Source organism: Capra hircus, chromosome 13 (genome assembly GCF_001704415.2).
Source record: "Capra hircus breed San Clemente chromosome 13, ASM170441v1, whole genome shotgun sequence".
In the NCBI taxonomy this organism is placed as follows: Eukaryota; Metazoa; Chordata; class Mammalia; order Artiodactyla; family Bovidae; genus Capra; species Capra hircus.
The window spans coordinates 41,395,546-41,418,480 of record NC_030820.1 but is presented as its reverse complement, the minus strand read 5'-3'; the positions used below and the strand labels follow the sequence as shown (position 1 = coordinate 41,418,480).

The 22,935-nt window shown below is 47.4% G+C and overlaps 1 protein-coding gene across 1 annotated transcript in view; it reads left to right on the top strand.

Moving 5' to 3' along the window:
• NAPB (NSF attachment protein beta) overlaps window positions 1–22,935 on the top strand; it is a 35,294-nt gene that overhangs the window by 8,938 nt on the left and 3,421 nt on the right. The window contains exons 2-10 of the mRNA XM_018057280.1: window positions 6,488–6,567; window positions 10,476–10,592; window positions 12,299–12,345; window positions 12,437–12,514; window positions 17,292–17,347; window positions 17,716–17,800; window positions 21,279–21,383; window positions 22,057–22,125; window positions 22,439–22,489. Coding sequence (XP_017912769.1) covers window positions 6,488–6,567; window positions 10,476–10,592; window positions 12,299–12,345; window positions 12,437–12,514; window positions 17,292–17,347; window positions 17,716–17,800; window positions 21,279–21,383; window positions 22,057–22,125; window positions 22,439–22,489 — 688 coding nt within the window. The remainder of the gene's footprint in view (window positions 1–6,487; window positions 6,568–10,475; window positions 10,593–12,298; window positions 12,346–12,436; window positions 12,515–17,291; window positions 17,348–17,715; window positions 17,801–21,278; window positions 21,384–22,056; window positions 22,126–22,438; window positions 22,490–22,935) is intronic.

Sequence of the window (22,935 nt, the reverse complement as noted above, 5' to 3'; positions counted from 1 at the left end):
GCTTTATTTCACTAACTGCCAAGCCTCCTCTCTCCTTCCCTCCCCTGGAAGCACATCTTCTGGAGCCTGACACTCTAGCCAGGGCCCCCTTCCAGGCCCCCATGCCCTCCAGGTCTCATACTTGCCTCCTGAATCCCACACTGCAGCCCTTCTCTGAAGGGGTGTTGCTGCCTGTGAACTGCGCTTGTGGGACCCTGCTGCACCCCCTCTTGTGTCCAGGTGTCCCCTCCTGATTGCTAGCAGGGGCTGTCTCCCTAGCTCTGTTGCGTGCATGCTAAGTCCCTTTAGTTGTGTCTGATTCTGAGCGACCCTATGGACTGTCACCTGCCAGGCTCCTCTGTCCATGAGATTTTTTAGGCAACAGTACTGGAGTGGGTTGCCATGCCCTCCTCTAGGGGATCTTCCTGACCCAGGGATCGAACCTGTGTCTCTTGTGTCTCCTGCATCAGCAGGGGGGTTCTCTACCACTAGCGCCACCTGGGAAGCCTCTAGCTCTGCTGGTTCAGGGTTTTTACTGCCCCAGCTTTCTTAAATGAAATCTTGTTGACTTCTGACTCAATGGTCTCCAATTCGTTGAGTGGATCCAATCCATTGGTTACATCCACTCCTTGTTGATCTGTGTGGTTCCAGAAGATACAAGGACGTGTTTTTGTATTTAGGCAGCTACAATTGTCCTATAGGAATCTCAGGTCTCAATGATTAAATTCTGTTTAAAAAAATTAAAGTTTTATGAAGACTGAAATTAAATATAAAAGTTTCTCTTGACAAGTCATGTTGTGTGTGAGTCATTTCTGAGTTTATCCAGTAATTCCTATTCTTAGCTTCCTTGTAATGTTTAAGTATCTCGGTTTGTTTTATTAAAAGATCCAGTCTATACATATCTCCCCTCTACAGGAGGCGTGACCCCTCGTCATGCTTGACCCCTCGTCTGGAGCTATTACCAGATAAAAGTCCCACCAGCTTTATGTGCTGTACCTGTTCTTGTAACTTTATTTCAAGAAGTTATACTTAAATGCAAATACTTTGGTCAGACACGTCTTAAACGTCTCAGATTGTTTCCTGCATTCTAGAATCTGATTCTTTTTTTGTTAAATAGAAATAAAGTGAGACTTTCTCAGAAGATGGAATCGCAGGGTCCAAGGCAGAGCACATGGTGGTCGAGGCTGAGCCCCCGCTCGGCTTCTGCCGGCTGCTCTGGGAGCGCTGTGGATCTGGGGCAAAGGGTCGGGAGCTGATGGATACTCGCGTGTTTGTCGGCAGTCCGACTCCAAAACCTACCTCCTTGCAGCCACACCTCTTGTTACTGGTTTGTGAAAAAGCAAAGGATTTGAGTCAAGCAGTTACAGGCACCATGAGCCGTTGGTGCCCACGGCCCTTGCCTTGGTGTCTCCCCACCCTCACCGCCCATGTGCTCAGTTACAGTTTCCTGGGGCTTCCAGATAGCTTTCACTCATCATGAGGAAAATGCAAGATTTTGGATGAGTGAGGGGTTAATAGTCTTTTGTGTGTAGATGTCATCTGCGCTCTCTGGACTAATAGGGTGTGATTTTCCCAGGCTGAGTTTTTCCCTCCTAAACAGGAAGGGGCAGGGAGGAGAGTCAGGGGCTTGGACCCAGCTCTGCTGTTCTGGTCTCCTGAGCGATGGGGGCCGGGTTGGAGGGGCGCGTGCCGCTCTCACCTCATCTCCTCTGCGGAACCTGGGGTGGGGGTGTCAGGCAATCAGATTTTTCCAGCCTGCAGTTAAATGTCCTTTTCTCAGCATTTTGACCTCCTTGGTAAGAATGTTATTTTCTTAGTGCCATGTGCTGTTGTTGTTTAGTTGCTAAGTCGTGTCCCACTCTTCTGCGGCCTTATGAACTATAGCCCCGCTAGGCTCCTTTGTCCATGGGATTTCCCAGGCAAGAATACTGGAGTGGGTTGCCGTTTTCTTCTCCAGGCAATCTTCCTGACCCAGAGATTGAACCCGAATCTTCTGTGTCTCTTGCACTGGCAGACGGATTCTTTACCACTGAGCCACCCAGGAAGCCCCCCACGTGCTGTACTGTATCAGTTATAGTGTAGACTCCTCACTGAAACTTGTTTCTGTTTTCATGAATCTTCTACCTCAGTTCTAAGGGCTATGGATAAGAGTCAGTCAAAACTGTTTTTCTTTAAAACTCACAAAAATCAGTTTTCACAGGTATAGAACACAGTAGGCATTTGGAGTGACTTAAAAGTAAATTTGTTCAGTTTAATCGCTCAGTCATGTTTGACTGTTTGCGACCCCATGAGCTGCAGCACACCAGGCCTCCCTGTCCAACACCAACTCCCAGAGCCTACCCAAACTCATATCCATTGTGTTGGTGATGTCATCCAACCATCTCATCCTCTTCCGTCCTGCCTCTTTTCAAATGAGTCAGCTGTTCACATCAGGTGGCCAAAGTATTGGAGTTTCAGCTTCAGCATCAGTCCTTCCAGTGAACACCCAGGACTATCTCCTTTAGGATGGACTGGTTGGATCTCCTTGCTGTCAAAGGGACTCTCAAGAGTCTTCTCCAACACCACAGTTCAAAAGCATCAATTCTTTGTTGCTCAGCTTTCTTTAGAGTCCAACTCTCACATCCATCCATACATGACCACTGGAAGAACCATAGCCTTGACTAGTCGGATCTTTGTTGGCAAAGTAACATCTCTGCTTTTTAATATGCTGTCTAGGTTGGTCATAACTTTCCTTCCAAGGAGTAAGCGTCTTTTAATTTCATGGCTGCATGGAGCCCCAAAAAATAAAGTCTCTCACTGTTTCCCCATTTATTTGCCATGAAGTGATGGGGCCAGATGCCATGATCTTAGTTTTCTGAATGTTGAGCTTTAAGCCAACTTTTTCACTCTCCTCTTTCACTTTCATCAGGAGGCTCTTTAGTTCTTCTTCACTTTCTGCCATAAGGGTGATGTCATCTGTATATCTGAAGTTATTGATATTTCTCCCTGCAATCTTGATTCTAGCTTGTGCTTCTTCCAGCCCAGCGTTTCTCAGGATGTACTCTGCGTATAAGTTAAATAAGCAGGGTGATAATTTTTTCATGAATTCTTTAAGTTGTGTCTGTTTGTGACAAGTGAGTTCTCTGGTGCTGTTAATGTCAGCATTTTTCTGGTGATTCTGTTAAGTGAGAGGTGAGGGTCTTGAGTCTCACAGAGTTCACTCATTAGTTTTGTAAAGATAGCTGAACCTGACATCAGGTGTCCGCTCCACCACTGACCTTGGCTGGATGACAAGCCGTTGATCTCCAGGTACAGTGTTTTCCCTTCTGTAATATGGAGACTGCATTCTGCAGTCCATAGGGTCACAAAGAGTCAGACATGACTTCGTGACTGGATGACAACAACACGGAGATGTCATCTTTTGCGGTCGTTGTAATGCTGAAGGTGGCATAAAGCGCATGGAAATGTGCAGCATGAGACAGCATGCTGTAGGCGTTCTATTATTCTTAGCTGAACCTGCTTCTGAAAATAATAGGATAAAGTACATTTTAATTAAGCTAGTTTTATTTGGAAACCTTTAATAAGAATGATTGCACTGTAATTACAGTTCAAGATTCCTGGTACACTTTAGAAAAATAAGACACAGACAGTGGCAAGCCCTTTGTTAGCTCCAAGGAGCTGTGGCTAAGATTGAAAGCTTTCTTGAGTTAGGAATGTTCATCACAATAATTAGCTTTTTAAAAATGTAGCTTTGAAGTGAAGAATAGCGAGTGTGAAGGTGTGAGCGAAAAGTCTGCTCCTTCTGCCGCTTTATTGTTGGTGTGGTTTGTTGCCATCCTGTCCCTGGCTGTATGACATACCCACCCAAAGGGGATTTTTTTAGAGGAAAGGGAGACAGCTTTATTGAGGTGTAATTCACATACCATACTATTCACCTGTCCAGAGTGTCCAGTTGAGTAGTTTTTAAGCATATTCGCGAAATGATGCAGTTAGCACAGCAAGTGGTTTTAGCACGTTTTCGTCACCCCAGAAAGAAGCCCTGCCCACCCCCTCCATTTCTCTCCAGCACTCCCAGCTCTAGAACCAGCCTGCTGCAGCCCTTTCCAGTGCATGGTGGGCTCCCCTGTGACTGGCCCTTCACTCCACATGATGTCGTGAAGGTCATCTGCTTTGTAGCACAATCAGTGCGTCCTTCCGTACATCATTCCTTTTTATTGTCTGATCTGCTCCACTGTGTGTATACCACCTTCATTTATCATTTGTCAGTTGATGGACATTTGGGTTGTGTCTGCTTTTGTCTATCATGAGCTATGCTTCTGTTAACATTAGTGTACAAATTTTTGAGTGGACCAATGTCTTCATCTCTCTTAGGTATGTGCCTTGGTGCAGAATTTGGGGTCATGCAGCAGCTATGTGTAACCTTTTGCGCAGCTGCCAGACCTACCCAGGGTAGCTTTTTATACCGTTTGCCACTTGTGCTGGCAGTAAACGAGAGCGCCAGTTTCCTGCATCCTCCCTATCATTCCTTAGTCCTCTCTTTTGATTCTAACCAGCCTGGTGGGAGTAAAGTGCTATCTTATTTGTGCTTTTGATTTGCATTTCTCTGATGTTTAATGATGTTGAGTATCTTTTCAAGGGCTTATTGGCTATATCTTTTTTTTAAGCTTTGGGGAAGTGTCTATTCAGATCTTTTGTCCATTTTTACTTGAATCATTAGTCTTTTTGTTATGGAGTTGTAAGGGTTCTTTATATATTCTAGATACAGATCACTTACGAGGTATACAAATAGTCCAGAGTTTGTATGCCTTCAGTACACGAATCTAGTTACAGTGATCATCCTGACTGACTCTGGGTCCAGCCCTACAGTGACAGCTCCACATGGATTATTTCTTCTGATCTTCATAATAACCCAGAAAAGTTGACTTAAAGCTCAACATTCAGAAAACGAAGATCATGGCATCCGGTCTCATCACTTCATGGGAAATAGAGGGGAAACAGTGTCAGACTTTATTTTTTGGGGGCTCCAAAATCACTGCAGATGGTGACTGCAGCCATGAAATTAAAAGACGCTTACTCCTTGGAAGAAAAGTTATGACCAACCTAGATAGCATATTCAAAAGCAGAGACATTACTTTGCCGACTAAGGTCCGTCTAGTCAAGGCTATGGTTTTTCCTGTGGTCATGTATGGATGTGAGAGTTGGACTGTGAAGAAGGCTGAGCGCCAAAGAATTGATGCTTTTGAACTGTGGTGTTGGAGAAGACTCTTGAGAGTCCCTTGGACTGCAAGGAGATCCAACCAGTCCATTCTGACAGAGATCAAGCCTGGGATTTCTTTGGAAGGAATGATGCTAAAGCTGAAGCTCCAGTACTTTGGCCACCTCATGCAAAGAGTTGACTCATTGGAGAAGACTTTGATGCTGGGAGGGATTGGGGGCAGGAGGAGAAGGGGACGACAGAGGATGAGATGGCTGGATGGCATCACAGACTCGATGGATGCGAGTCTGAGTGAACTCCAGGAGTTGGTGATGGACAGGGAGGCCTGGCATGCTGCGATTCATGGGGTTGCAAAGAGTCGGACATGACTGAGCGACTGAACTGAACTGAACTGAACTAATAGACTGTGTATTACTCTCAGTTTACACATGCAAGATTGGAGACCCAAAGAAATTAAAGTACTAGTCTGGAGTCAGACACTCGGTGGTGACTGCCCCAGGTAGAGTCCCACGTGATCCGTGCCTGCCCTCTGCAAGCTTCGTGGCTGTCCCCCCTCCAGACTGCAGTTAGCCTTGGCCTCGCCCTCGCTTAGTCCTTCCATCCGTTTCCCGCTGGGAGATCCCCTTGGCGTGTGGTGTGTGTTGTGCTGAGCCCCTCTTGTTCTGGTTCTCTCTCATTCTTTCTTGTTTATAGAGTAGACACATGAGACAGAGGAGCCGTGGGCGTAGAGGCCTCAGCTTGGTGCAGTGGAAACTCTGAAAGCGATGAGGTTCCCCCACAGGATGTTGTAGAGTGCATTTCCACAGTGTGGGGGCTGGACCCCCGGCCCCTTTCACACCAGGCATTGCAGCCCTTGAGCAGCCTGGTGCATTGCTGCTCCTGCGTCGGGTTTTGTTTTTAAGTCTGAACACAAACAGTGCTCTTGGACGTTAAAAGCATCAACATGTCTTTATCCTTCAAAATTCAGTCTCCTTTGAAAAATATACTTCTCATTCCTCGGGACAAGTAAAACTTCCGTTCACATGCATGGAAAGGACGCTCTTGAGGGTGTAGGCCCTGGGTCCTGCCACAGCGGTGTTTGCGTCTCAGTACTCTGGCATCCTAGCAGGGTGGGGTTTACTCTCTTAGACCTCGGTTCCCTCACCTGGGGCAGCAAGGGTGATCAGAGTGTCCCGTCCGAGCTGCTGGCAAGGTTCTCTAGCACTGGTCTGGCATGTCGTAAGTGCTTGGTAGATGTCCATTACTTGAGGGATATTTAGGGACATGGATGGTTGTTAACTGTAAAACTTAACCTCATCTTTACATTTTTCTCAGAGGAAACACAAGAATAGAAGAGGCTTGTGAAATGTATACCAGAGCTGCGAACATGTTCAAGATGGCCAAGAACTGGAGTGGTATGTACGAAGGTGTTGTTTGTTTGCTTTCCAGGCAAATAACTTTAAAATCACTTTGAAGAAGGACATGACTCTCCGCCTTCCCCTTAGAAAAACTGCTGGCTGTGTGGGTGGGGTGGGGGAGAGGGGCTGTTGATCCAAGGGAGCAAAGCTTGAAATACTGATTGAAGTTTAGGCATAAAGGCGTGTCTGCTTTAGTGTCTGCAAAACACTTACTACAGTGGGCCTGTGGTGATTAAAAGACTTACTATTACTTGGAGTTAAGAAGGGTAACCTTTGCTGTTTACTCATGTGCTTAAATAAATTTAGTACAAGGAATGAAAGTTGAAGTAAAAGTTACTGAAAAAGATGTCAGATAAATAGAAATGCCTGCTTTTCTTTGCCTAAACCTTGGTGGAGACTTTCTAACCATACCTTACCCTGATGACTGGTTGTGGTCCCCTGAGAAATGAGGCAGTGGGAGTGTTACTTCTAAACCCTGAGAGACTCCTCATTTTCTAACATAATACTTTTACACAGGGAAGGTACACAAAATGAAATCAGAATTCTTTTCGAGAAGGGGTGGCTCTTTTCCAACACTGATTCAAGAAGCAGAATCTTTCCTCTACCCCTGGAAAAAAAGAGAGGTTACATGAAGGGGTTTTTCTGTAGTGAAGGTGGACATGGCTTTTGACCAGGCAGGATGTGGGTCTCAGGCCTCGTTGAGCCTGCAGATGACCTGAGGTGGGGGACCTTTCCCTCCCAAAGCACGTTTGTTTCCCCAGGGGCTCTCCTATCTTGACCAAGGTGTCCAAGCCACGCCAAGTCACGTGAACCTAAGGTGTGCAGCCTCTCCACTTGTTTCTAAGGCGGATGCTTCCAAGTCAGTTCCATGAAGTAGATGCTGTTGGCTTAGATGGCCCTGAAAGATCCTATCTGGCTGTAAAATTCTTTTTAAAACATTTAGATAAGAAAGATATGTTCTGTTTTCAAAGTGCCTTTGCCCCTGAATTATAATGTATTTTAAAAGAGAGGAGAAAAGAGGATTAGTGGTCACCTCTTTTTTTTGGTTCGGGTCCTGTTAGCATTGTTGTTCAGTCACTTAGTCGTGTCTTAACTTCTTGTGACCCCACGGACTACAGCACACCAGGCTTCCCTGTCCTTCCCCATCTCCTGGAGATTGCTTGAACTCATGTCCATTGAGTCGGTGATGCCATCCAGCCATCTCATCCTCTGTTGTCCCCTTCTCCTCCTGTCCTCAATCTTTCCCAGCATCAGTGTCTTTCCTAATGAGTCGGCTCTTTGCTTCAGGTGGCCAAAGTATTCAAGCTTCAGGTTCAGCATTGGTCTTTCCAGTGAGCATTCAGGGTTGATTTCCTTTAGGATAGAATTGTTGGATCTCCTTGCTGTCCAAGGGACTCTCAATAGTCTTCTCCAACACCACAGTTCAAAAGCATCTGTTCTTCAGGGCTCAGCCACCTTTATGGTCCATGGTCCAACTTTCACATCCATACATGACTGTTGGAAAAACCAGGATCAGATCCAGTAATAATATGTAAAAAGTGATCTTATCTAAAAAGACCTTTTCCTTTGTTTATCTGGGGACCAGATGTTCTAACCTTTGAAAGTTCCTTTCAGAGGAGCGTTACTGTTTATGTAACTGAAGGGGATATATGTATGCCCTCACCCCTACCCTTGTGATCTCTTGCCTGGGCTGACATCTCCCTGCCTCTTGACTTTACCTGTTTGTTTTAATGAAGAAACCAAAGTAGCCCTGTTAAATCTCTAGTCAGGTCATGTAATCTCAGGGCAGAGCTATAATCCTTCAAGGTGGCCTTCAGAGTCTAGCTGGTCTCCCATCCTCTCCTCACTCTGGACGCTTCTCCTACCTGCCCACTTCTTCCCCGGCTCCCTCCTCTGACTCTCTGCCTGTGCTTTGCTGTCCCTCTGACACTGTCTTCCCCACAGTAGGGTGTGGCTGGTCCCTATTTTCCTCCAGGCCCTTCTACGAATGTCATCATCCTCTTAGTGAGGTCTCTCCTGGCTATCCCTGGCGGTCCACTCTCCTGGGAAGCCCCTTCCCCTCTTCCCTGATGCCCTTACCACCATCTAGCAAAAATAAGTGAAGTCCATTTGTTTGTTTGTATTGTCTTGCTTTTATTATGTGCTATCCCTCCCCGGAACATAAACCTTGGACGACCAGCGTGTTTCTGGAAGCTTTCTCTCTGCCCTGCCTGCAGGGCCTGGACCCATATGTGCAGCACAGTAGACAGGCGCTCAGTGTATTTTACAGAGTATTAGGTTCCTTGAATTTGGGACTAACAGATACCACACAGTTTATAAAATAAACAACAAGGATCTACCGTATATCACAAGAAACTATACTAGGTATTTTATAATAGCCTATAAAGGAAAAGAGTCTGAAAATGAATATATGTATATATATATATATATACACACACACACACACACACAGAGACACACATATAACTGAAACCGTTTGCTGTACATCAAACTAACACAACATTGTGAATCTACTATACCTCAATTTTAAAAGTGGTTAAAAAAGGAAATAATAAACTGAAAGAAAATTAGGTTCTTTGAAATTGTTTCCTTGTGGTGGTGGTGATCATGATACCACTGCATCTCATCTCTTTATAGTTTTAGAAGTTATTTTATGAGGATAAAAGAATTTGTCTGATTTGTCTGCTACTCTGCTCTTGAGAGATCATCCTGGCAGGAATTAGATGTTTACAGTTGAGGAAACTGGGTCTGAGAATGTGTGTAACTTTATTTTAATAATATGCTCCTTTAAAGATACTTCCACATTGGTAGAGATGGAGGTTAGTGGTGTTTGGAGTGAGTGCTCAGATTGAAAAGGTGAGTCAGCAGCTTGTTTTGGAAGGTGGGAGCGTGAAATTGTCAAATCAGTGCTTTCAATACTGTCTGGGGAAGTGGAGCCAGCCCAGGAGAGCCTGCGTGCTGTGCTGTTACCCCCAGCCAGGAAGGGATGGAACACCATTGGTTCTGGGATGGCCAGCATAGATAAACTGTCAAAAAATGAAATTACTGGTGGGAGGAGGAGGATTAAGTTGTAAAAGAAATGATGACATTTCAACCTGGCAAAGCACAGGTGTGCTCTGAGGGCAGATATACATTTAGTTATGGAAATGGCCAGCACGTGAATGTGTTTCTGGGGCCACGCTGTCCTCAGCACTTTGCCTAGGAGGTCCGAGTGATGCTACACACTTCTGAGACCCAACTCATCAGAGCTGCTCTTGGGCTGTCGCATTCCTGAGCTGTGGTGGGTAGTTTCCAGCTACCTGGAGGTCCTAGGTACCTGCCCACCACTTGGCAGCAGCTTGGACCCTCCTCTGGGCTGCCAGGTTCATGATCCACAAAGGTAGGGGTCAAGGCCTGGTGGGCAGGCTTCTCCAGTCCCCCCTCCAATCTTGGGCCAGCGTTGGCTCAGACTGCCAGGGCCCAGGCTACACTGGTGGGTCCATATCTTCAGAAGTGCCCGGAAGTCCTCTTGTCCTGTGCAGAGCAAGACTTGAAGCGGGGTGGTCTGATCTGGGGGCTTGTGCTGCTGCTGCTTGTGTTGCCATTTCTCCGGCTATGCCGGCTGAGTCAGTGGAAATGGATCCTCCCAGCCTCATGCCTCCTCAGAGACGCCCATGAGTGTGGGGCCTGCACTGGGGACGGAGCTGAGTGCTGAGTGTGCAGTCAGTGTGGACGGAGGCCTGAGGCTGAGAGCAGCACTTGTTGCTGGCCCATTGGGTCCCAGGCATCTTTGTGGCCACCGGCAGTGACCGGGTCACATGCACGTGTGCCACCGTCAGGACGGGGCCTTCCCTAGGCGTGGGCTGGAGCGGGGCTGCCCCGGGGGTGGCTGCTCCTGTGTTGACTCACTCATGTGTCGTCTTCAGCTGCAGGAAATGCATTCTGTCAAGCCGCCAAGCTCCACATGCAGCTGCAGAGCAAACACGACTCAGCCACCAGCTTTGTGGACGCCGGGAACGCCTACAAGAAGGCGGACCCCCAAGGTGAGCCTCGCACCCCCAGACCTCCCACGAGTTCTGCTGCTGGAGGGAGACGCACTCCCCGACTGGAGATTTGGAGATTTTTAACCCTGATCATCTGAAGTTTCTGTGGAGAAAATCTGTTAAATTTATCCTGTTGTCAGTACTGTCTTCTTAAACACCATCTATGCTGCATTGTGGACAGTTTTTTGGAAATTAACTGTATCTAAGTCTTCTAATGTTAATTTCATGAATGTGTACCTTGCCCACCAAGGGAAACAAAGGTTCGTTCCCTTACTTCTGAATAGTTTATGTCGAGATGCAGTGAACGGGAGGTCGTAAAATCCAATAATTACGAACAGTTTATACACACAGCATTCATCTGACTTTTTTAGTATGTGTGCTGCCAAAGCAAGTACTATCTGACTGTTTTAAAAAGCATTTTTCCAAGTGTTGGTTTTGAGGAAAGAATGATCTTGGGTATTTGAAGTGGTGAAGTTTTTCAATGTCCTTTGTTTTTGAGTTGGAGAAGCGTACACTCTGCAGTTGAAGGCCTGACCTCGCTCCACACATGCCCTGTGGTTGTGGGATTGCCCTCCTGTTTCAGCAGTCCATTTTAACAGAAATCCCAAGTTTCCTGACAATCTCACACTGAAATAAGGGCTGTGGTATAAGGATTAGCCGTAGCTTATTTCCAAAGGGGAAAACTGGGCACAGCCCGCGTGCACAGTAGAGTCCTTGCACATCAGCATTTAGTGCCACGCCCGCGTGGTACAGGCACTCAAGCCCTGACGATCCGGACGCCCTGTGACCTGGGACGTCTGCACGGCAACTGAAGGACCACTGGGAGCCGAAATCTCAGATTCACAAAAACCGTGTGCTCGTGGAAATGCGTCCAGAAAACAGAGGAAAAGGGCATCAAATTCCGAGCTGGGGGATTGAGTGGGATTTTGTGGATAGCTCTTCAATTTTCCTGTATTTTTAAAGGCACAACTATCCATATTTCTTACACAGGTTAGGGGGAAATTGCTTTCATTGTCACTAATCTATTTACTTTCCTGATTCTTCCCCTGGGTCTTTTTGCTTTGCTGCCTCTCCAGAGCAGAAGCAGTGCCATGGGCGCTGCCAACTGCATGCCCGCGTTGTAAACGTCTCTGCCCTGTGAGGTGGGCGCTCATTGGCCCTGTGTGCCCGAGTTGTAAATGCCTCTGCTCTGTGAGGTTCACTCTTCTGGGAAATCGGTGTTATTCATGAGCTGTCTCGTTCATTAGACTTTTTCTTCCTGGTGATATTTGTTAGTACACCAAAAGTTAGGACCTGTACAAAAAGTAATTGTCTTCCAAAATCGCTGCATACACATGATGTCAGTGAGGAAGGAGCTGCCCTCAGGTTTTAGTGGATAGATGGATGGGTGTTGATGCTGGCTTTGGCTCCATTGTCCTGTCTTCTTGATGCAGACTTCCCCGTGAGGTCCTCAGGGTCAGAGTAGGCGTCACTGAGCCAGCCTCCCCTCCCCACCCTGCCTCCTCTCTGATGCTGCAGCCGCTGTGTACTGGCTCATGGAGGGGCCGGGCATGTGCAGACGCGTGTTTGCTTCTTGCCAACCATCCTGCTTCCCATCGCCCCAGTGGGGCCCCCTTAGCAGTCTAGAAACCCCCAGGAAGACAGGCTTAGCAAACCCTCTGACTGAATGGATTTTTCATTGTTTCCCTTGAATGCCTTCGCTTCAGAGGCTATCAACTGCTTAAATGCAGCCATCGACATTTACACAGACATGGTAAGACCTGCCTTGCTTGAGCGGCTGTGGGGTGGAGCCCTCGAGACGGCTCACAGTTAACCAGGGTGTGACCGCTCTGTTTCCTCCCCAGGGAAGGTTCACGATTGCGGCCAAGCACCACATCACCATCGCAGAGATCTACGAGACAGAGCTGGTGGACATTGAGAAGGTGCGCAGATTGGGGGAGCTGGTGGGCGGGGACCCCAGGCGCCCCTGCGGTGGGGATGGGAGGGCAGAGGGAAGCATGCGCAGGTGAGGTCCCTGGGGACCTCAGGTGGTGGCGGGAAGGAAACCCCTTGCCAGGGCCCCAGGCTGCCTTTGCTCAGATTTGGGACAGCATTTATGTAAAACCGAGCACTGTGGACAGCAGGCACGCCTCAGGGAGGAGTGGCTGGTTCTGTTGGTGGTGGATGCTGAGCTCAGAGATCACCCTCATCCCATGCCTGCTTCCGCCTTGGATTGTTGTCACCCTCGCTTCCTGTCTCATCTCTCCCTTGGCCAGTGGAGCATGGTGCTGCCTGGTGCTCTCACCCCTGCCCGTGGCTGCTTCCTCCCCTTCTCGGGGGGCTGGGCTCTCATCCCCTCCCTGCCCTTGCTCCAGCGGTCCTCGGCGCTCACACAGCTTCACGGCCTGCAGTGCTCTGTGTCTGGCAGCAGCCCGTCCGCGTCAGCAGTGGATCAGGTGGTCCCTCCACTACTCACAGCCTCGGGGCCCGCCCCCTTCCCCAGCACCTCTCCCCTGTTCCTCGTGTGGTGGCCACCTGACCTCTCCGGAGCCTCTCCTGTGTCAGGCGTCTTCTGCCTCAGGGCCTGTGGCTGCTGTTCCCTCTGCTCTGAGCTCTTCTACCACACGCCAGTTCTACAGAGCTTTGCCTGTTTGATACTGTGATAGGAACTGTCCCAGTGGCCTCATGAAAACTGGGACTTCTGCCCTCTCCAGGACACACCCATCGCCCCCCACCTCGGGGCCCCCTTACAGGCACTCTGACGGCCCGCTCACCACCCCTGTCTTGCTTTCTCCCCCCACTGCAGTGGGTGCCCCACACCGGCCCGAGCCTGCCTCTGGTATACCAGTGTGTCTGAGACCCTGGCTCTGCTGAGTGAGCCAAGGGTGTCTTCCCCACCAGGGCAGATGGGATCCCCGGTGGGGTGGCCCCTCAGGACTGTTGTGGGACAGGCGGCTTCCCACTCTGACTTCACAGGGATGCCCCTGGTGGTCAGGCGGCCCAGAACTCACTGGCTTGTGTCATGGACGGTCTCTGGGCCATCCCTGTCTGCTGTGCCCTGCTCTTCTGAGGCCACCCTCAGACCTTGACCACATCAGGGCCATGTGCCGTGTCTCCTGGGGAGGTTTTCGCTGACCCAGGAGCAGGTGGTGAACCCCGGCCCTGAGCCCATCTTTGCGACTCTGAGTCTGCAGAGTTGATGGCAGAGCAGGGGTAGCGGGGCCGAGATGCTTGTCTGGTCAGGGTGTCTGGAGCGGGCTTGGTCTTTACTGAGTCTGAGCTGTCCTGAGAAGGGTGAGTGCTGATGGGCAGAGTGTCCGGCCAGCCGAGGCTGCTGTGTCTTCTCCTGACCTCAGCGTTCAGTTTTCGGTCTGAAAGGCGAGGTCTCGGGCAGCCTCTTCACCACTTGCGTCTCTGTGAGATTCAGGTTGGCTAAAATGATCTGTTGTGAATTCCTGGTTTTCTTTTTGTTAAACAGTGTTGACAGTTTGTCGCAGGAGTTTCTGCAGCCCGTCACGTCTCTCCCAGTGCTGCTGCTGTTCTGCCGGTTGCTCACGGGCCCTGACGGGGTGGGGGCTGTCAGGGTCAGGGATGTCAACAGTGTGGGGTGAAGGCACGTGGAGCAGCTCACCTCTCCTTTGGGCTCCTGTATCTAGAAAACATCCTTGTCCTCACCTCCCTGGTGGGACTCTCCAGATTGGGTTGGTGGCACATGACATTTGTTTGAAAAATCAGTTACACTAAGGCACCTTGTGTCTGATTCATTTTATGAGTGAGTTTCTTCCCTGTTAATGTGGCCACAGTGTGTCCCTGGTTCACTCGGATTTTAGCCGGCGAACAGGGACATGTGAAGTTCCGTAAACTTATTTCTCCTTTGACTTCAAGTGAAACATTAGTGTGGTAACAGTCTGTGATCATCAGTGGCCCAGAGGAGCCCTGGTTCAGGTCCCTGGAGAACGGGGTTTTCTCTTGGCTGTGTTAGCATAGAGTAGGTGTCTCTAGGGTAGGGTAGGCTTCTCAGGTGTAGGGTCTAGAAGAATGATCCACCTGAAGGCTGTTTTACCTACACAGTGGGCTCTAGAGCTTGACTCTCAGCCACTGTGTTGTCTGTAAGGCCCTGGTGGGGGCTGCAGTCCTGGAGCCCCGTCTCTGCCTTCAGGGCCCAGTGCTCTCCAGCATGCTGTGGCTTCTCAGGCTCCCCAGGGAGGAGTATAGTGATCGCTTTATCCAAATTAGAGGGTAATAATTTTGTCTGGATTCATTGTTACATACGCTGTGTGTTCTTGATAGTTGATATTTATCATCATCCTTGAGGGCTTCTCAGGTGGTACTAGTGGTAAAGAATCCTGCCAATGCAGGAGACGCAAGAGATGCAGGTTCAATCCCTGAGTCGGGAAGATCCCCTGGAGAAGGGCATGGCAACCCATTCCAGTATTCTTGCCTGGGGAATTCCATGGACTGAAGTGCTTGGTGGGCTACAGTCGATGGGGTTGCAAAGAGTCAGACACGGCTGAAGCCACTGAACACACAGGCACACCCTCCAGAACAGCAGTCCCATTGTTCCAGGCCAGCCCCGCTCCTCAGATTTTAGGTGGTGAGAGCAGAAAGGTGAGTAGTTTGCTCCCTCCTTGGAGAGCAGGCACACAGCCTGATTCCCTGCACGGTGACTTGGTCTTGTTTCCCATACTTATCCCATCATTACAGCGGGAAGGAGTGCCAAGTACTTTAGAGGATGCGGACAATTCAGAGACGATGTTTGACTAGTTAGAAATTCACGGAAAACCTGGTGGTATTGTGAGCAGGACGCCTGGGCAGTACAGCTGCCTTTGTCCGCTCAGCACCTGTTTGCTGAGCACTGACTGTGACGGGCACCGCACTGGGTCTTCACCCTCGGCGTTCACAGGGTGGTGGGGAGGGAAGTCCCTGACAGTGTGTGTGCCATGACTCTGCCCCTGCTCCAAAGGAGTCGATGCCAGGTGCTTCTTTCAGGTATATGTTTTTTATGGCTGTTTTTAAATATGCTATTTCATAAAGAACTTTTCTTATTGAAACTTCCCGTCATTATTCTTATCTTAGCACAGTAGCCCATTATATTAAATCACTTAAACTGTTCCCAGTTTTTCTCCTATTATCAGTTATACTCAGAAAACTTATATGGGAGTGTGTTAGTGAGGGAGGGCTGCATGGCTGACCCTAGATCCCACGTGTTGTGACTCCACACAGAAGTGTCTGCTTCACAAATGGGCTCCAGTGCCCTGCAGTCCAGTAGAGGCTGACGTGGCTCCAGAGGTGGCTCTGCTCCCTGGTCATTCCGCCCACGGGAGAGGGCCCAAGGCCCTGCAGTCAGTTCTGGGGGGTTCCCAGTGACCCCAGCCTGAGGGCTCTTCTGATGGGGTTCCCCTGCATCCCCACAGCCCCCTCTCAGATCCTCGGGACTGCCCTGCAGACACTGAGCTGCTGGCCTGAGTCCATGTCAGGCCTTGCCTCCTCTCCACTCCTTGGGTGAACTGGATGTTTAAGGCAGGAGTGTGCACATCTACTGCCTGTTTTACGCCCACAAACTAAGGACAGTCCTTACATTTTGTGATCACTGGTCGGAAGAATATTGCATGGCACATAAAGTGTGTGGGGTTGAAATTCCACCACCCACAGTCAGGTCTCCAGGCACAGCCCTGCCCGTTCACGCCTGTGTCCTTGGTGGCGGCCTCTGTGCTGCTGTGGGAGAGCCACGGGGCAACGGATGGAATGGCTCACGAAGCCATTGTGTGTGTCATGAGGCCTGCTACAGACCCACTTGGCCCTCCCCTACTGAAAACGCCATCTGACTACTCTTGCCAGTTGGGGTATAGAAGACCCTTTTCAATCTTATGAGGTTCTGTCCTTGTATAATTGCCTACAAACTAGCTGATCTTTCCAGAGTTCTCTCTTACAAAGCCTTGCTGAAAACCAGGCGCTGTTGTCTGTCTCTTCCCTTAGAATTCCTGCTCCAGCAGCATGGGTTCTGCTTGGAGTCATCGGGTGCTTTATTTCACTGTGTCTTATGCCACAGCATGACCAGGGCTTCTAGCTCTCCAGACTGCAGCCTGTTTCCTCTCCACCTGACAGTTCACAGCACCCCCATCTAGATGGAAGGCAACACCCTGATTCTACAGGATCCCTAGGTCTCGTAGGAATGTCTGTGCTGCTGCAGCAAGCCATAGAGCTGAGTGGAATAGCTCAACTCTGTCACCACTTAGGGTTTGGCAGTGGTGGGGACACCACTTGGGAACCGGGCTGGCAGAAAGGCTGCCATCTTCAGCTTATGGCTTCCAGCGTCACTAGACGTGGTCATTGCCTTCAGCTCATAGGAAGGGGACAGGCCTGGAGAAGGCTGCAGAGTCAACTGTATGGACCACGCCTGGAGGTGGGCCACAGCATGTCTGTTGACATCCCCTTGGAGAGGATGGGTCACGTGGCTGCCCCTGACTGTCACAGACCTGGGGAAATGGGGTGGTGGGCATTTGTCTGGGTCGGGGGTCAGGAAGAAGAGAGTCTGGTGGATGGCAAGCCACCTGCCACCAGGTTTCTGGAAGCACATGCTTTCTTGTGTTCCCAAAATAAAGCAAGCCAGATTATGAAAGTTGTGCTGTTGAAAAGGGTTTTTATAGGAAAAAAATACCTGTGCAAATGTAAATGCAACTCTTCAAACAAGTAGTTTGAATAAAACGTGTGTGTTTTCAGGCTATCGCCCATTACGAACAATCAGCCGATTATTACAAGGGGGAGGAATCCAACAGGCAAGTATTGTTTTTCTTACAATTTTGTGATATGTGATGAAAGGTTCTGATAGTTTTGTGATGTGTGAGGAAAGTTTCTGATAGATTTATGACGTGTGATGAAAGGGTCTGATAGATTTGTGTCATGTGATGAAAGGTTCTGATTTGTGATGTTTGATGAAAGGTTCTGACAGTCGTGTGACATGTGATGAAAGGGTCTGACAGTTTTGTGATGTGTGATGAAAGGGTCTGATAGTTTTGTGATGTGTGTGAAAGGCAAACCTCTGCTTTTTCTCTGGGGTCTCTTGCACTGGACCTGGTGAAGGTGCGTTGAGGTGTCTTGTCATTTTTCTCTGGGACTGTCACCCTGCCCTGGTTCTTGGTTTCAGCTCGGCTAACAAATGTTTGCTGAAAGTGGCTGCATACGCCGCCCAGTTGGAGCAGTACCAGAAGGCCATCGAGATCTTCGAGCAGGTGAGGCTGCTGTCTGCGCAGCTTTGAGCAGAAGGCCTGCTAGAGTTCACGTGCTAGTCTTTTGTTCCGGATTTTGCATCATGTATTCATACGGGCTGTTGATCTTTAATTTTCTCTTGTGATGTCTTTGGTAGCAAGGTAATACTGGCCTCACAATGAGTTAGAAAGAGTTCTCTCCTCTTCTATTTTTTAGAAGAGTTTGTAGAGGATTGGTGTTAATTCTTTAGATATTTGGTAGAATTCAGTGGTTTTCTGTACTGTTTTTCTATTTTCATCGATTCCTTCTGTTATCTTGACTTCTATCCTCTACTTTCTTTGGGTTTATTCTGCTCTTCTCTTGTAGGGCATTGATGGTGGAAGCTTAACTTGCGGATTTTCCTCTTTGCTGTGTGGGTATTTTTAGTGCCGTCAGTTTCCCTCGAAGTGCTGCTTTGTCTTGTCACGATTCTGTGACATTGTTTTATCTTTATTTATTTTTATAATAGCAATAAATTATTGATTTCCCTGGGTTTTTTAATAAGTGTTTTGTTTAGTTTCCAAGTGTTTGGAGATGTCCCTGTTATCTTTGTTTTTGGTTTCTAGTTTGATCCTGTTGTGGCTGGAAAGTGCAGTCTGTGTGGTTTCAGTCCTTGTAAGTTTGTTTTATGTTCTGTGGTGCTGCTGTTGCTGGGTGACGTGTTCTACAAATGTTGGTAAGCTGCTCGTGGTTGATGGTGTTGGGTTCCTCTGTATACTTGCCGATTTTCTGTGTCTGTTGTTAAGAGTGGAGTGCTGCAGTCTGTCACTGTGGATTTGTCTAGCTTGCATTTCCGTCAGTCTTTGCTTCATGCTGTTCTGCATCTCTGTTTGTCGCATGCTTGTTTAGGGTTGCTGTGTCTTGCTGCTTTGGCCCTTTTATCATATAATGCCCCCTTCTGTCTCTGGTAATTCTCTTTGCTCTGAAGTCTTTGATACTAAATATAGCCTCTCCTGCTTTCTTTTGATTAATGTGTATATGACGTATCTTTATGCATTCTTTTTTCTTTCACTCTGCCTGTGTTGTTACAGTTGAAGTGAGTTTGTTGTAGACAGCATAGAGTTACGTCTTGTTTTTAAGTCTACTCTGCCAGTTTCTTTTAATTGGTGTATTTGGACCATTCACATTTAATGTAATTATTGACATATTACAATTGAAGTCAGCCATTTTATTTTTTTTGTTTTCTGTTTATCTGGTTTTTGTTTTGCTGTTTCTTTTTTCCTGCCTTAGAGGGGGTTGCTTGATTATCTAAAGTATTTTTGAGTATCTCTCTCTAAATAGCCTTTGTAGTGTTTTGCTCTAGGTGTTACATTTACATACTGTATCACAGGGTAATGATGTCATTTTTTTCAGTTCCAATGAAATACAGAAACCTTACTTACTTTCTGTTCCTTTATCCTCCCCCATTCAATATATAATTGTCTTTAGTATTTCCTCTACACACGTTTAGAAACACATCAGTCACTATTACAATTTTTACCTCAGTCACCCAATTTAATTTACAAAACTGAGGAGGGGAGGAAAGGCCCATCGTATTTTCCATATCTTGCTTACTGTGTTCTTTCTTCGTGATGTTTCAGGATCTCTTCCCGCATTTTGCTCTACTTGAGGGCAACGTTTGCCATTCTTTTAGGGGAGGTCTGCTTGTGACACATTCTTCTGGTGTCTCTTCGCCTGTGAATGTTTTGATTTCCCCTTCATTCCTGAAGCTGGGTATACAGTTTTCCCTGGGCATACAATTCTGGGTTGACAGCTCTTTTTCAGCACTTGAGAAATGTGCCCTTATGGCCGGCTTAGTTTCTGATGAGAGGTTTACTGTCATCCAGGCTGTTTTCCCTGTAGGTGTGGTGGCGTTTCTCTCTGTCACTTTCAAAATGTTTTCCTTTGTCTTCAATTTTCAGAAGTTTGGATTGCTTAGCAAGGGTGTTTTTGTTGTGATTTTGATTGGAGTCACTAAACTCCTGGAATCTGTAGGTTTACGTTTCTTGGCAAATTTAGGAAATTTTCAGCTACTATATTTTCAAGTGATTTTTAGCCACTCCCTTCTCTCCCCTCTGGGACTCAGACGGCCCAGATGCCAGGCCTTGCTTTATCGTCACACACATCCCACTGCTCTGCTCCTCTTTTCTCAGTCTGTCTTCCCTCTACTGCTCAGACCGAGTAATTTCTAATGTTCTGCCATTAGTTCTCTGAGTCCTCCCTCTCTTCCATGGGTTCTGCTGTTGAACCCATCCATTTTTTATGTCAGCTATTATGTATTTCAGTTCTGAAGTTTCTGCTCATTTCTTCTTTGTATCTTTTAGGCCTTTTTGCTGAGAATTTTTTTTCTTTCTTTACTGATGCTTTGGTTTTCCCTCTGGTCCCAAGCACTTTTGTAATGGCCAGTGGAAACATTTTAGGAGGATTCCTTTAACATCTGTTAGATAATTCTAACATCTCTTCTATGTGAGAACTATTGTTTATTAGTTACCGTTTTTTTCATTCAACCTGAGTTGTTCCCTTTTCTTGGTATTGCAAGTCAGTTTTACTTGAAAACTGGGTATTTTCACATTTTGTTATAGGACAGGGTCTTGTTTAAACTTCCTCTCTCAGCTGGTCTTCTTTGACACTGAAGGGGTATGACTTGTTCCTGCCAGGTGGAGGTATAGGACCAGGCTCTCCACCCGGCCTCCTGGTTCTTAGCAGGTGATGGTAAAGCCAGGTGCGCTGGGAGGCGAGGATGCCTCATTCCCTCTAGGAGAAATGGTGCAAACCCCACATGGGCTTCAAAGGCCTCTGTGGTGGGGCCACAGGCTGGCCTCTAGTTGGCTCCCTTGGCAGGAGAGTTGAGCTCTCTGGCCAGTCCCAGGAGGACAGGCGTCCCATCTCTCTCTGGCATTTGCTGCTGTGGGTGGGGTGGGCCAGAGCAGGTGTCATCTGAGCCTTCCCTGTCTTGTGCACTGCTCCTGTCCTGGTCCTCTGGCTGGAGAAAGCAGATGTCCGTCTGTTCCCTCACTCTTATTTTTTTTCTTTGCCTTACCCACTGGCATTTATGGGTTGTTGGCTTTTTCTGTTCCAAGTCAGGGGTTTATGCAAGAAAAAGCAGGCAACTCCCTGCCTTTTGCCCTGTGCCCCATGCTGGTCTGCTCCTCACTCTGCGTTTTAGTCTCCTGATGTTAATTTTGTATAAAAGGATCAAGGCTTTTAGTTGTACTTAGCGGGAGGGACAGAAGACAGTGAGTCTATTCCATCCTCCTGGAAATGGAATTCTGAGTCGCTTTTAACAGGTTCAGCACTTTATGTCTCAAATACTGTTTCCTATCTAGTAACATTTCTGGTACATGACTTTGGATTAAAAGAATGGATTTCATAGCTTCTCTAACATAAGACGCAGAGAGAGCACTTGCTAAAGAGCAGGTGAGGGTCAGCGTGCTTTTTGTAGGAGAGCCAACCTTTTCACTCTGATCCCACTTTCTTGCCTAGATTGGGGCCAACACCATGGATAACCCTCTGTTGAAGTACAGTGCAAAGGATTACTTCTTTAAAGCTGCCCTCTGCCACTTCATAGTGGATGAGCTGAACGCCAAGGTGAGGCGCCCTGAGGCACAGCTTCTGATGTGCTTCATTCATCCTGAACGTGGGTGCTCAGCCGTCATCCAGAGCAAAACTGCACTGTATCCATGAAAAACAAGACAGGGATGAATCCCTGACCCCATCCTGGCTGTCCTGCGGCCGCTGGAATCCCAGCTGTCAAGGCTCTTAAGTTAAAGCAACCCAGGGGCCACACCTCGTTCAGTAGTTTGGTTTAAAGAAATCAGGGGGCTGAGGGGAGACAGGAAAAGTAGAATCATGTCTTTTTTAAAACTCAGAAGTGGAGTTGGAGTGAGAATTGGGAGAAGTGAAAAGCAGAGTGAAGGCTGGAGGCAGAGGCGAGGACAGGGTTGGGGTTTGGGCCCTGGCGTCTGGGCACAGTATCCGTCCAGTGCACGAGAGCAGACGCCTGCCCTGGGAGGTTTGACGATGACATCTGTCTCGTGTGGTCTTCTCCACAGCAGCCTCTTTCAGAAAAACTGGTTTAGAAGTTTATTTTTAACTGAAATTGAAATTAAAAATAAGTAGATTTGATCAGTACAGGTTGCTTTTGATGTTGAGTGTAATAGTTAAACAGGATGTAAATAAATTGTGTCGATGTTAATAGAACGTCACAGCTTCATTTTCTGGTTCAGTGACTCAGACGTTAACAAGTCGTTTTCTTCCTCAGCTTGCTCTTGAGAAATACGAGGAAATGTTTCCAGCATTCACTGACTCTAGAGAATGCAAATTACTGAAAGTGAGTAAGTGGGATTGGAATCTAGCAACATTTTAACCCTGTGAAGCCGTGAGTCCTGCTCTCGCACGCTAGGCCTCAGATGCCGTTAGGGTCGGGTGCACACCATGCTCTGAATTGGGCGGATCAGAAATGTTAGCACAAGCCTGGATCCCTGACCTGGGTGCCTCTTGTATTGGAAAACTTCCCCATTTTTGTAAGTCATTTGGCAGCATCAGTTAGTGTAGTATGAAGGCTGTTTCTCTGTTTAAAGTATTCACTCATAGATGGAACTTTTTAGCCAACCAAGATAATTTTTCTGTATTTATATTCCCAGAAACTTCTAGAAGCTCATGAAGAACAGAACAGTGAAGCTTACACAGAAGCAGTAAGTTCCCCTTTGGGATTTAGTGTGTTCTCTGAAAGTTTGCATTGTAGATACAACTTCTCTTTTTCATTGTGTAAACGCTAAACATCTATTTGGACATTATTGTGCTATATCTGTGTTGTTTTCCAAAAGAAATGTTTTTAGATTTCACCAACCTTCAAAATTAAGACAGTCTATGAGCTCTGCTGACTTTAGCTGCAAGGCAAATATATATCACATACAGTTATGATTTATTTGGGTAATTTCTATGGAAAATAATCTGATCCATAAATAAGTGTGAAGTAATATCAGTTAAATCAGTTAAATTTAAAACATAAAAATAAAGCAGTGAGAGTTTGTTATATTCTTGGCATAAAATGGAAAAAAATTTTTTTACATTCACCAATTTCCTGTTTTCCCATATTTTTCCATCTTATGTTTAGAATCAAAGTGAATTTCTTAGTGCC